Source organism: Schistocerca gregaria, chromosome 5 (assembly GCF_023897955.1).
Source record: "Schistocerca gregaria isolate iqSchGreg1 chromosome 5, iqSchGreg1.2, whole genome shotgun sequence".
In the NCBI taxonomy this organism is placed as follows: domain Eukaryota; kingdom Metazoa; phylum Arthropoda; class Insecta; order Orthoptera; family Acrididae; genus Schistocerca; species Schistocerca gregaria.
This window is the reverse complement of record NC_064924.1, coordinates 96,320,515-96,335,437: the sequence shown is the minus strand read 5'-3', so window position 1 is coordinate 96,335,437 and position 14,923 is coordinate 96,320,515. Positions and strand designations below refer to the sequence as shown.

General features: G+C 42.9%; 1 protein-coding gene across 2 annotated transcripts in view; it reads right to left on the bottom strand.

The window, feature by feature from the left end:
* The window catches only part of LOC126272751 (snurportin-1-like), an 82,749-nt gene that overhangs the window by 37,732 nt on the left and 30,094 nt on the right, over nucleotides 1–14,923 (bottom strand). The window contains exon 4 of one of the 2 annotated variants that reach the window (XM_049975850.1): nucleotides 9,616–9,777. The exons of the other annotated variant lie outside the window; for it this stretch is intronic. Coding sequence (XP_049831807.1) covers nucleotides 9,616–9,777 — 162 coding nt within the window. The remainder of the gene's footprint in view (nucleotides 1–9,615; nucleotides 9,778–14,923) is intronic. 2 annotated transcript variants of the gene reach the window in all.

Below are 14,923 nucleotides of genomic sequence, written 5' to 3'. Positions count from 1 at the left end.
TAGCCAATACTGTGGAATGAAACACTTCGTTTCAAATAAAATGACTGCCTCAGCAGAAAGATTAATAAAACCAAATTTCTTTAGCAAACTTGCAAAAATAACTTCATTGTTCTGCAAGACGATTAATGCTTGCCTGCTAATAACTTGGAAATAAAATAAAATCAGTAAACTGAAACTAATAAAATATTTATGCCCTACGTAATTATGTAAATGTATTTTGATTCACTTGATAGCTCCCGGAAACAGAAATCTGTTTTGTTTTCATTTGGCATTGGAGCTGGAAACGAAGAGGAGCAACAAAATCACTTCACGCAAACACGGGTCATGTGGAGACTAATGCAGCTCCCACTACAACTCTGCGCATGCGCGAATTTGGCAGCTAGGGCGCAAGTGAGAAAAGGTTTTCCCGTTTGCATCTGGCTGCTTGCTGCTATTGCCGATACAGCTAACAGCCACACTTCATGTAGCAGAAAGCAGGAGTAGGCACTGCTCATATGCGAGTCAACTGCGCATGAGCATCAGCCCGGTGGCAAGTGGTCAAACGAACCTAAAGTGAACAGTTGTGACGTAATGCTCATAGCAAGCAGTTTATTGTTATGAAGAATTACACAGTCTTCTCTCTACGGCCTTTGACATATTTTATTTGCAGACACTTGTGTGTGCTAGGTGTTTTGTTGTCGTAAACTGCGGGTTTCCTTTGCCACTAAAGTTTTATTTTTTTCCCTCTTGTTTGAATTTTATTCTGCAGTATCATTCTCCAGTAAAAGGAGACAGTAATATTCTTCGCCAGAGAATCGATTCATACCAGTCAAAATTACAAAAATTTAACTGAAAGCTAAAGCAATGAAAAGTTCTTGGGTTTTCCCGGTTTTCTCCCAGATGAAAAAATTCCTGGGTTTTTCCCGGATTTCCCGGTTCGTATACACCCTGTTATTACAATTATGCTGTGGTGGTGACAGTTTTTCTACTTAGTTGAACACTTGTTATTTTCACATCCATATTTCACTTTTATAAAGTTTAGCTGCATATTTCACAATTACGACATGCACTCGTGAAATACACTGTGTTTACATACAAACACATAGGCTATGGCTAAAGGACTTAGATGTAGGGGGTGTAAAGATGTTGCTCATACAGAAACATGTAGGTTATGGCCAAAGAACTTCGCCATAGGAAGTGCAAGGCTGTTCCATATATAGAAACTTAAAAAGCTATTATAAACTGCAAAATGTTTTTGATCCACATTATGAAATTTTTTGGTCCACATTTTTGTTGGAGAACTTAGATCTATGAAGTACAATGATGTTATAAACATGAAATTTTGAAAGCTATTACAAATTACGAAAATGATAGTTAACACTTACCATGCTAAGCCCTTAACTGCATGCCACTCCCTGTGTGCTGGCTGATTTTTTTCTATTTTCAACAGACATTAAATAGCTATAAAGGACGTTTATAAATAAAACAGAAACAAACTTCCACGTGGGAAAAATATATTAAAAATAAAGATTCCAAGACTTACCAAGCGGGAAAGCGCCGGCAGACAGGCACATGAACAAAACACACAAACACACACACAGAATTACAAGCTTTCGCAACTGGCAGTTGCTTCGTCAGGAAGGAAGGAAGGAGAGGGAAAAATGAAAGGGTGTGGGTTTTAAGGGAGAGGGTAAGGAGTCATTCCAATCCCGGGAGCGGAAAGACTTCCCTTAGGGGAAAAAAAAAGGACAGGTGTACACTCGCACACACACACACACACACACACACACATATCCATCCGCACATACACAGACACAAGCAGACATATTTAAAGGCAAAGGCGTCTTTGCCTTTAAATATGTCTGCTTGTGTCTGTGTATGTGCGGATGGATATGTGTGTGTGTGTGTGTGTGCGCGAGTGTACACCTGTCCTTTTTTTTTCCCCTAAGGGAAGTCTTTCCGCTCCCGGGATTGGAATGACTCCTTACCCTCTCCCTTAAAACCCACACCCTTTCATTTTTCCCTCTCCTTCCTTCCTTCCTGATGAAGCAACTGCCAGTTGCGAAAGCTTGTAATTCTGTGTGTGTGTTTGTGTGTTTTGTTCATGTGCCTGTCTGCCGGCGCTTTCCCGCTTGGTAAGTCTTGGAATCTTTATTTTTAATATATAAAGGACGTTTAGTTAGAGATACATAAAAACTACAGGTATGGTTTAAAACTTTAAGGTTTCAACTTTACATGGGTTAACAGTCATGTGTATGGGACATATACTGTTTCCAAGAAGTCATGCAGATTTCTCCTCGATTTTGCGAAAATAAATTTTTGTCAAAAATTTATTTTTACTACTTTATTCAATTTTACTACTTTATTCAATTTTGGAAAGTGATCATTTGACACTGAAAAGACATTTGTTATACCATTTGCACATAAAGCATAGCTGCATACACATAAGCTATTTTGCATAGTGAACCACAGTGTGATAAAGCTTGAAGTACGGGGTGACACACAAACGTACATTACACTCACTGCACTCATAAGAAGTATCTTTCCTCCCAGTTTTCCCAGTAATGTTTTTTTGTTTTCGACTACACACTACACAACATCTTTGTGCTTTGTTCTTCCTTCTGCCATTTCCACACGGTTCGGAAAATGTTTCTGCTACAATCGAGTAATCATTGCAGATCCATGAGAATCCTCAATTCTCTCTCCTCTCTGTAACACTAACACAGTGCAGACCTCCTGTATAAACTTAGGAGTGCTCAGTTTTTTCTCATTGATGCAACTGTGAAAAATAAAACCATTGGAAACAGCCATAATTATACAGTGGAAGGCAAGCTTTTTCCACCACTTCACTGTTTTGTGATCAAGTGCTCCATATGAAAGATGCTGATCAAAAAGGTCTACACCCGCTTTATGTTTGTTGTAATCCAGCACTGCCACTGGTTTCAACTTCTCATTGCCTTCTCTTGTAGCAACAGGCAACATTGAGGATGTGTGCCTGGTACTTATCATCCACACATCCCTCTTGTCTTTCCATTGCAATGCTAGCACATCATTCTTGCGGCGAAATATTTATTCACCCTTTTTCAGTTTACCCTCTTTGACAGCCTTGGGCAATTCTTTCCTGTTTACAGTGGCCGGCCGTTCTGGCCGTGCGGTTCTAGGCGCTGCAGTCCGGAACCGCACGACTGCTTGGGTAGCAGGTTCGAATCCTGCCTCGGGCATGGATGTGTGTGTTGTCCTTAGGTTAGTTAGGTTTAAGTAGTTCTAAGTTCTAAAGGGACTGATGACCTAAGATGTTAAATCCCATAGTGCTCAGAGCCATGTGAACATTTTTTTTTTTTGGCATCACAGGCCCTACAATAACAGCGTTGGCTGTAGCCAGTTCTTCGGCTAGCTGAACACTGGTGTAAAATCTGTCAACATATACAGTGTGGCCCTTACCTTGGAGTGAGCCGAGCAATCGCTTTACCACTGCAGAAGCACTGTTGTCCAGTTTATCGTCCCTTCTGTGGTAAACTTCAAAGTTGTATATGTACCCAGTTTTGGATTCTGCAAGAATGCATAGCTTCATGCCATATTTGTTCGGCTTATTAGCCATATAAACGTTGAAACCTACACACCCTCTGAAACGACACACACCTTCATCAATGGTTAGTGCTTCACCTGGCTGATAACTCTTTGAAATTCCTTACCAAATCATCCAGAAGAGGCCTGACCTTATGAAGGGCATCAAAATCTACTTCACCTTTCTTTTTTTGCTTTGAATTGTGATTTATGTAGAACATAGACAAAATATTCAGAAATCTGTCCCTTGGCATAATATTGGGGCAAAAATTGCAGCTAACCACTGGATCACTACACCAGTGACTGGCCATACTTGGCCTTTCACTGATTGACATGTGGAGGATAATAGCCAGAAACGTCTTTGCTTCAGCAATTGTTAGCCTCCTCCACTGCTTGAATCTAGAATTGGTCCCTAATTTGTTTTGTGCTCTCAGTGTGGCCAGCTTCTGTCTAGCATATAGGTTTGTTTTTACCTTCATAATTGAAATAACCCTGTCATTTATAAGATGAGGAAAAAATCTAAATATTCACTAGACTGATCGGGTCCTACATTATTTCGCACACCATGAGACCCTGTAAATAACAAAATCTTTGGTGTTTGATCCACTATAGTCCAGTCATCCTGTGAAATGTTACTCAATCTTTGCCTCTTTCGATGATGAGTGGGGAGGGAACACAGGCGGTGGCTCACCTTCATCTGACGACAAATCTGTGTCTGAAATAATACAGAACGTAACAGAACAAATCGCAACATGAACTGTCATGTTCTGCATCAATTTAGTAAGATGTTAGACTTACCTAGACTACCGTTATTTTCCGGCACTTCGTAATCACTGTCACTATCGAAATCCAAAAAATCATCATCAGTAGGTTCAGCAAGTAATTCTTCAATCATTTTTCGAAGTTTTGCATCCTCATCACTCGCCATTGTGAGTAAAAAGAAGATAAACACGCTAAAACCAAAATACTAGCACCAAAATTAACGGTAAACAAATGACAGGACACCACAGAACACGTAGCATACGCGTGAGAAACACACGTGAAATAGTTCAGAAATATATACGGATATATCGCATTACCTCACTAGGTGCTGCGATCTAGCGCTAATATGATGAATTACAAGCATTACAGGATGTACAGGTTGTAGCGGGAACCCTAACAATGCGTTTGAGACACTAAAACAATATGGAATGCGGCGGGACGTAATATTACGGCGGCCGCATTTTCTTCGTTTCCGCCCGCGACGTAATATTATGGCAGCTGCACGGTAAGTGTTAAAGCTTGTGTTTACAATATGACTTTTACAATTACGATAATGACACTTTAACTGTTATATGACTGCTACATCGGATTTCCATAGCATATTACTTTGTTATTATATTCGAGGATAATGAGTTTTTGTTTTTGAATACTTCATGAAATATGTGGTGGTAAGATTTGTTTGCAAGTGCCACTTGTTTGTTGAGAATAAGGTGTGGCGAGTTAGAGCTGTGGATGTAAATTTCTAGCTCTGTGAGCAGATTCCTTTTCTTTCCTCCAACAGTTCATGTGTCATTATCGTAATTTGTAAAAGTCATACTGTAAACACAAGCTTCAACTGTCATTTTCGTAATTTGTAATAGCTTTCAAAATTTCATGTGTATTACATCGCTGTACTTCCTAGATCTCAGTTCTCTGAAAAAAATGTGGATAAAAAAATTTCATAATATTCACTTCACCTTCTTAAAAGATAATTTTCTACCAAAGACAGATTAAGGCATAGTTGCAAATACTAGCAGAGAAATATAAAATGACAGCTTGGAAAATACAGATGGTATCAATCAAAATGTGTTAAGACAGTTTCATCAAAACATTAGAAGCTTGTAAAACAATAAAAGATGGATTTATATGCATGTATGCATGTGTTACACATAACAAAACATCGACAGTAAGTCACAGAAATTGAGAAGATATCACCTAGAGGCATACAAGTTAGTGTCACATAACTCTGAACACAATATAAGGAAAAAAGAGGAGAGGATATATACACATAAAGTGGAATAAATTCCCAAACCTTAGAGCTCAGTGGGTATGGTGCTGAACATCTTACTGCATCATTAATAGACTTCTAAGCATAGGAATCACCTCTTGTCCTCATAACCTAGGGTCTGGATGACCTTCCCTTCCTTCCTGACTTTCCCCAACCAATCATTTCTTTCTTTCTGTGGAAAGAAAATTGAAACTCCTAAAGCTGGGAGCGGGGTTGTGCCAGAGGGGCTGGGTCGGGGTCGTACCGGCAGGGGTGTTTGTGGTGGGGGTGTTCGTGGGGGAAAGGGGGAGAATGGACAAATAGCATGAGTTGTGAACCACTCACTGAACTCTAGCAGGTTTTGCTGAGCAACAGGTTCTGCCACTGACTGGCCAAACTCTGTTCTTGGACACAGTCTGCAGCGAACAATTTGTTTAATCAGAATGACAGGCTGTGCCCCAGGTTTCCTAGTGTGTGCTCACTGTGTGTGTACTGCCGGCCTGGTGGTCACAACCAAAGTGGTAAACAGGAATCCTCTCTTCAATCCATGTCCTTTGCAAGTTCAAAAGCCATACCGATTTTAAGAATTTTCACCAGGGAAGGATCTGCATGGCATATAGCTAGTGCACACATTTTGCTAACCCCTGCAAATGATGAAGAGAACTTTTAATCAGAGACTACACATACAATCTAATCCTGATACGATTCTGACTACAACTTCCACCAACAATAGAATACCACCCTACCACATGCCACCCGAGACTGGCTATGCAGTGCTCTGACAACTAAGTGCAAATATCAGGAAATGGAACCGACAATGTATGGGTATTTACTGTAGAACCATGCATTGAATGTGTTGCCCCACTAGCTGCCTATCCAACTGATGCTGTTCCTATTGCTGTATCTGCCACTGCTGCAGCAATTCTGGGTCCACGATTTCCTAGTGATCTAAGCACAGCAGGTCCAAAAATATTAATTACCACTGTTGAGGGTCATACTAACACTCATTATTTCACATTCCATGGGTAGACGAATAGTGAAGAAGAGGTACTTCATCTCACTGTCCAAAAGAAATCCAGTCCAAAGCAGTAGTTGCCATCACTTAGTGGCTGATATAATATGCGGATCATATGGAGCACAACAAGAACTGCTGTTCCTAGCAGAGTGGCTCCTTACATCAGGCAGGTCGACCACATGATACCAACAGATGACACTGATTGGCTTGAGAGTGTGGCTTCTTTCTGGCAGTTGTCTTATGGTGGCCACTTGTGGCTTGCAGTGCCACCAGCTGTGCAGGTAGCAAGTACAGATTGATTCTGAACAGTTGTGATAACTCTAACTCACTGTTCGAGTCAGTTACATTAAAGATTACTGAGAAACTTATAGAAGTGTAACATGTAAGCGGTCTACAGTGTATAAAACGATCGAGAACATCGAGTTCGCTACAACATCTGGTGATAAGAAGAACCGTATACCAATTAAATCTGTTGCCGCTACTGCTCTTGTGGATGGACTTTGTGTATTTGTTGGATGTAGAGTTAATTTTAGCGTTGATATTAACGACACTTTCAGTCATGGTAATGGTTGGCTTACAGTAGCTATTGTACGAGGTGGGTCTGGTACTCCATCTGTACCAGGACTAGAAAGTTTTGTGGACAGAGATATAATTGCCTATCGTACTTATCATATTGCTGAACTTGCTAATAAAGATTTTGGTAAATCCGCATATATGTCGCCCTCTGCACTTGTGTTGTATAGTCGTAATAAGAGGAAAGTGTCTGTAAATGAATCTGTATTTATTTGGATTAAGCTTTCAGACAACTCTACATACAAAGTTTGCCAAGGTAATCCCATTCCTGATGGCCAGGTGGAGCTTCAAGGAATCCTCAGAACCTTAGGCCCCTTACAAAACCTTTCACCTGACTTAATCAACCTCCTGACCCCACCGACACCCAGCACCCCTACCTTCTACCTACTTCCTAAAATTCACAAACCCAATCATCCCGGCTGCCCCATTGTAGCTGGTCACCAAGTCCCCACAGAACGTATCTCTGCCTATGTAAATCAACACCTTCAACCCATTACATGCAGTCTCCCATCCTTCATCAAGGACACCAACCACTTTCTCGAATGCCTGGAATCCTTACCCAATCTGTTACCCCCGGAAACCATCCTTGTAACCATTGATGCCACTTCCTTATACACAAATATTCCGTACATCCAGGGCCTCGCTGCGGTGCAGCACTTCCTTTTACGCCGATCACCTGCCACCCTACCTACAACCTCTTTCCTCATTACCTTAGCCAGCTTCATCCTGACTCACAACTTCTTCACTTTCGAAGGCCAGACATACCAACAATTAAAGGGTACAGCCATGGGTACCAGGATCCCCCCCCCCCTCAAATGCCAACCTATTTATGGGTTGCTTAGAGGAAGCCGCCTTAGTTACCCAGGCCTGCCAACCCAAAGTTTGGTACAGATTTATTGATGACATCTTCATGATCTGGACTCACAGTGAAGAAGAACTCCAGAATTTCCTCTCCAACCTCAACTCCTTTGGTTCCATCAGATTCACCTGGTCCTACTCCAAATCCCACACCACTTTCCTTTATGTTGACCTACATCTGTGCATTGGCCAGCTTCACACATCCATCCACGTCAAACCCACCAACAAGCTACAGTACCTCCATTATGACAGCTGCCACCCATTCCACATCAAACGGTCCCTTCCCTACAGCCTAGGTCTTCGTGGTAAACGAATCTGCTCCACTCAGGAATCCCTGAACGATTACACCAACAACCTGAAAACAGCTTTCGCATCCTGCAACTACCCTCCTGACCTGGTTCAGAAGCAAATTACCAGAGCCACTTCCTCATCCCCTCAAACCCAGAACCTCCCACAGAAGAACCACAAAAGTGCCCCACTTGTGACAGGATACTTTCCCAGACTGGATCAGACTTTGAATGTGGCTCTCCAGCAGGGATACGACTTCCTCAAATCCTGCCCTGAAATGAGATCCATCCTTCATGAAATCCTTCCCACTCCACCAAGGGTGTCTTTCCGCTGTCCACCTAACCTTCGTAACCTCTTGGTTCATCCCTATGAAATCCCCAAACCACCTTCCCTACCCTCTGGCTCCTACCCTTGTAACCGCCCCTGGTGTAAAACCTGTCTCATGCACCGTCCCAACACCACCTACTCCAGTCCTGTAACCCAGAAGGTGTACACGATCAAAGGCAGAGCCACGTGTGGAAGTACCCACGTGATTTACCAACTGACTGGCCTACACTGTGACGCTTTCTATGTAGAAATGACCAGCAACAAACTGTCCATTCGCATGAATGGACACAGGCAGACAGTGTTTGTTGGTAATAAGGACCATCCTGTGGCTAAATATGCCTTGGTGCACGGCCAGCACATCTTGGCACAGTGTTACACCGTCTGGGTTATCTGGATACTTCCCACTAACACCAACCTGTCAGAACTCCGGAGATGAGAACTTGCCCTTCAGTATATCCTCTCTTCCCGTTATCCGCCAGGCCTCAACCTCCGCTAATTTCAAGTTGCCGCCACTCATACCTCACCTGTCATTCCACAACATCTTTGCCTCTGTACTTCCGCTTCGACTTACATCTCTGACCAAACTCTTTGCCTTTACAAATGTCTGTATCTGTATATGTGTGAATGGATATGTGTGTGTAGGCGAGTGTATACCTGTCCTTTTTTCCCCCTAAGGTAAGTCTTTCCACTTCCGGGATTGGAATGACTCCTTACCCTCTCCCTTCAAACCCACATCCTTTCGTATTTCCCTCTCCTTCCCTCTTTCCTGATGAAGCAGCCGTCGGTTGCAAAAGCTTGAATTTTGTGTGTATGTTTGTGTGTCTATTGACCTGCCAGCGCTTTTGTTTGGTAAGTCACATCATCAAAAGCTTTCACAGGGTAATGACACATTTATCAGTTTGAATTTCCAGTTGGATTAAAATTTAATATGAAGTTACTGATATTATCAGAGACTACATGTAAACAGTAAAGCAATTGTCTGTATACACTTTTGGAAACTGACCTCACAATCAAGTAATGCTTTCCTGTTCCACATAAGAACATCCAGCACAAAATATTTCCGTTGCTCCCTGCACCACACACAGTCCAACATTGTGTCTGCTGGTAACACAGATCGGAACGATGCAGTCGGTAAGCCCCTCTTGTCATAGGCTCTTGTCCCTCGCTAATAAAAACAATGGAAACAGACACTAGTGAAAAAAATTTGTCTAATAACATTACCATGTTCACAATTCTTCACAATACTTGGAATGTTTGATATGAAACAGTTAATAGTCATGCCCATAATAAATGAGAACTGTTCACAATCATTTGTAACAGGTAATTACCAGTGCTGACATTTTCAACTGGAAAATATATTCAATGAAAATTCATATTTGTGGGTTGTACACGAGTTTTTGATGACATTTAACGTTAATGTCATGCGCCTATGAAGGATATCATATAACTTGCTCCAAAGTCGTATGAACTATACTGGAATGTAAAATTTACTTTTAATGTCAACAACATAATAGAATCACTTTCCTTTACCTGCACATCACACATATTAATAAGAAACATACTCAGTATTCATTGTAAACCTATAGTCACTATCCTCATTAAAAGTAAAAATTTTTATCGCCTCCTTCCAGGGTTTTCTGAGTATAATTGTTAACCTATTTCTAGACATGGTTAGATGCTATGGTGAACAGAATACTTACATTGCTTAGGAACATTAATTAAATATCTAGAGAAATGTTACATTATGGACAGTAGCTTTTAATAAAAATTTTAACTATTTGAAAATTGAAGAAATACTTACACAAAACCTGAATCCATAAACTGTAACTCATAAACACAATATACATGCACTTAAAGGCAGAGTTGTCTTCAACCTGAAGTTTGTTTTGAACATCAAAGTGGTTTACTAAGCACGATCTTATACTAGAAGTTATGCCCTTACCTTTCTCCAAACTTAGAACTGACTTACCCGCAGTGATGAGCCGTTGTACAAGAATGCCAAAGGATGCAAATAACAAGTTCTTTTTATGATAAAGAATCTAACAAACTCAGATAGGAAGACACATAAACAAACAGACCATTGGATAGGTAGACAGACAGATGGACGCACAGACACATTATGAAAAGGATGGATTGCTACTTACTTTAAAGATGACATACTGAGCTGCAGATAAGCACACCGAAAACACCTGTCACACATTGAGCTTTCAGCCAAAGCTCCCTTCAGAAATGGAAAAACACAAAACACACACACACACACACACACACACACACACACACACACACACACACAGTAAGCACAGCTCATACATGATTGCTATCTTCGGCAGCTCAGGCTGTAATGTAACTGTGTCATGTTGAATGGGAACAGCAGTCCATGGCAAGAAAGCAGGAGGGAGGGATAGCAATAGCAGGGTAAGGGAGGTGGGGGGGGGGGGGGGGGGATGGAGGAGAGAGAACTCAATACTGCCTGGCAGGAAGTGCAGCGACTGGATGGTGGCAGGGGTAGGAGGCTGCGGAGGACGGAGAGAGGACTAAGAGTGAGCAAACTTGGCAGATAAATCCTCCTTTCAAGCAAATTTTATTCAAGAAAGATAAAGTTGATGGAGGAGGAGGGGGGGGGGGGGAGGAGGGGGACATGAATGAGTGCATTCCCCACACATGAATGTGTTAATGATTAGTTTATGTATTCTTACCATTGAATTGTATTCCCATCAGTTCACTGACATATCTCTGTCTCATACACACATGAACTCCAAGAGTCATGATGTATAGTGGCATACAGGTTGTACAGTTTCTTCGTTTTCCTATTTCTCAAATGGGAAATGCTCAGTTAAGAATGATTGGTTGAACATCAATCTTTTCCAAATTTCTAAGTTTGCCACAGAATATGACTCTCTGAAAACCAACAAGGCACACTGATACTTTATTATCCTTATTTATGAAGGCTGATAATTTTCTATGCTGTTGTGCTGCAAAACATGACTTCTGAAGTATCTACAAAGGTATTTATTGATAAATACAGCAGCATAGTGCAGTCTGAGTGAACTCATTGAGAGTTACATAATTCTGACTTATCCCTTAGCCAGGCCCTTGCTAAATGAATTCAAGGTAGGGGAACCAGACACAGAATAGGTTGCATAGAAGTTCTATAACCAACTTCCACCACTGCTACTATTATTACAATGAGCTGTAACTATTTAATTCGCAGCAACAAATCAACAAGAATTACACAGAATGTAAAATAAATCAGTGAGTCAGAAACCAACACATGCACTGTTATGTAGAAATGAAACATTCCACACAGAGGTGTACAAACAGATAGCAGTGGCGGAGGTGATGGCAGAGCGGTGGCGGAGGTGATGGCAGAGCGGTGGCGGAGGTGATGGCAGAGCGGTGGCGGAAGTGATGGGACAGTGGCGGCTATCGCCCCCTCCACTTCGAAGTGGGAGGATGCAGCATAGTGTTTCTGCTGCCATAAGTTCACTTAAGATATGTACATATTCTATATGCAGAGCCAGCGATAAAAATTATGCTGTTCAGTAGCAAATATGCAATCATTATTTTAATGGCTACATAGCAAAAATGGGAATGGTAATGTTCTCTGCTATGACTGCATTAGGTATAGCCTATGTGTGAGCACAAAATGATATAGGTTCTTATTAAGGTGGTCTCTCAGTCATTCAGCAGCATACCTGCAGTCTATGGCATTGGTTGGCCAATATGAGAAAGCCAGAACTGTGTTACAATTCATTAGATAGAGGGGGCAGATAGAGGGGGTGAGTAGAAAGAGGGAGGACACAGAGGAACAAAGGACATGCGCTAAAACTTAGATCAAATGATAAAACCTACACCCTCAAATAGAACTTAAAACTACATCAGCCAATAAGGTGTTGTCAGATTAGTGGCAACGACTCCAAAAACCCAAGATTTCGTCGCTGGGCAGTCAAAATGGAACAGTGCACCAGAAAATGGGCCACTGTCAACCAGGCGCTGCACCAACACTCAGGCGGGACTTCATGGCACAGGAGGTAACTGTGGGTCGACCAAGCGTAGCCGATGTGGGGCCGGAAGAGGACAACTGATTCCCTGCGAGAGGCCCGCATGGAAGTCTTCCACACATTCATAGTCTCCTTAATGACACACAGTTTGTTGTGTGTACTGTTATGCCATTCCATCTAGCAAAGCCGAAAAACCCTATGGTGTTAAGTCAGAACAGAGGCCAGATTCAGAGACGCCCATTTCCAGAAGCGGTTTCCGCAGAGCCTGTTTGGCCAGCCTGTTGGCAAATTCGTTGCCTGGGATGCCAACGTGTCCTGGGATCCACACAAACACCACTGAATGATAAGACCAGTTCAGAGCATAGATGGAATCCTGGATGGACGCTACCGAAGGAGGGTGAGGGTAGCACTGGTCGATAGCTTGTAGGCTGCTCAAGGAGTCAGTACACAGAATAAATGATCCCCAGTGCACGAACAGATATACTGAAGTACACAAGAGATGGCCACCAGCTCTGCAGTGACTACACTGCAGCCATCGCGCAAAGAATGCTGTTCAAAATGCCCTCTGTGGATGTAGGCGAAGCCAACGTGACCATCAGCCATCGAACAGTTGGTGTAAAGCACTTCAGAGACCCGGAACATGTCAAGAATCAAGAGGAAGTGACAGTGGAGAGTGACAGGAGTAACTGAGACCTCAGGGTCATGCGAAAGGTCCAGACGAATCTGCTGCCTAGGTGTAAACCATGAAGTGTATGCGGACGGACCTGGATGGGAGGTGGTAAAGGGAAGGATTCCAGTTGACAGAAGGGATTGCACACAAACTGCAGTCATTAGCCCTGACCTCCACCATCAATACGGGAGATGGACTGCCACAGGTAGAAAAAGAAGATCGTAATTCAGATGCTCAGGAGAACTATGAATGTGCGCAAGGTAACTGTTGAACAGCTGTGCACATTGTACCTGCAATAGAAGGACTCCAACCTCCACCAGGACACTGGTCACCAGACTCGTTCTAAAAGCTCCCATCGCTAGGCAAACATCACAGTGGTGCAGTGGGACAAGTACATGCAATGCAGAGGGCGCTGCCGAACCATAAACCAGACTTCCATAGTCAAGGAAGGATTGAACAAGGGCTTTGTAGAGCTGCACCACAGTTAGTATAGCTCAGGCAGCAGAGGGCATTGAGGTGCTGCCAGCACATCCGATTAAGCTGACAAAGGTGAGGTACCCACGACAATCGGGCGTCGCAAACCAGTCCTAAGAATTGATATGTCTCCATTACAATGAGTGAATCATCATTAAGATAAAGTTCTGGTTCTGGATGAATGGTACGATACAGACAGAAGTGCACGACACACAACTTAGTGGGCGAAAACTGGAAGCCATGGGCGAGAGCCCATGACTGCGCCTTCTGGATGGCTCCCTGTAGGCACCGCTCAGCAACACCAGTAGTGGTAGAGCAGTACGAAATGCAGAGGTCATCTGCATACAGAGAGGGCGAGACGGATGCCAGACAGCTGCTGCTAAAACATTAATGGCCACAAAAAATAGTGAGACACTCAATACAGAGCCCTGTGGGACCCTATTCTCCTGTATATGGATGGGGGGGGGGGGGGGGGGGGACTATGGGAGGCACCATCTTGGACACGGAAAATATGGAGCAACAGGAAATTCTAGATAAAAATTGGGAGCAGTATCTGAGACCCCACTCGCATAATGTGGCAAGGATATGGTGTTGCCAGGTGGTGTCATACGCTTTGCGTGTGATCAAAAAAGACAGCAACAAGGTGTTGGTGTCTGGAAAAGGCTGTTCGGATGGCAGACTTGAGGGACACAAGATTATCAGCGGTAGAGTGCGCCTGGTGGAAGCCACCCTAACATGAAGGCAGTAGGCCATGTGACTCCAGGACCCAACCCAACCGCCGACACACCACACATTCCATCAGCTTACAAACAATGTTGGTGAGGCTGATGGACCAGTAGCTATCCACATCAAGGGGATTTTTACCGGGTTTGAGCATCAGAATGATGTTGCTCAGGCTAAAAAGACAGTGCCCAATCTGAAGTCTAATTAAAACTATCTTCTCCCAATGACGAGGCTGGGAAGATGTCCAAGCACAGGGAAGAGGTTTCATGTCCCGTTATTTATTATTGGGAAGTGCAGACCAATGTGTGTGCCATAAAAGAACAACACGATGACATAAAATGCTCTGTACATCGGCAAAGGGAACCATGCAAAGAGCAGGCCGAGGAAGAGAGACTGCAGCCTTTGCCGCTGTATCGGCTGCCTCGTTTCTGCGGCACCAACAT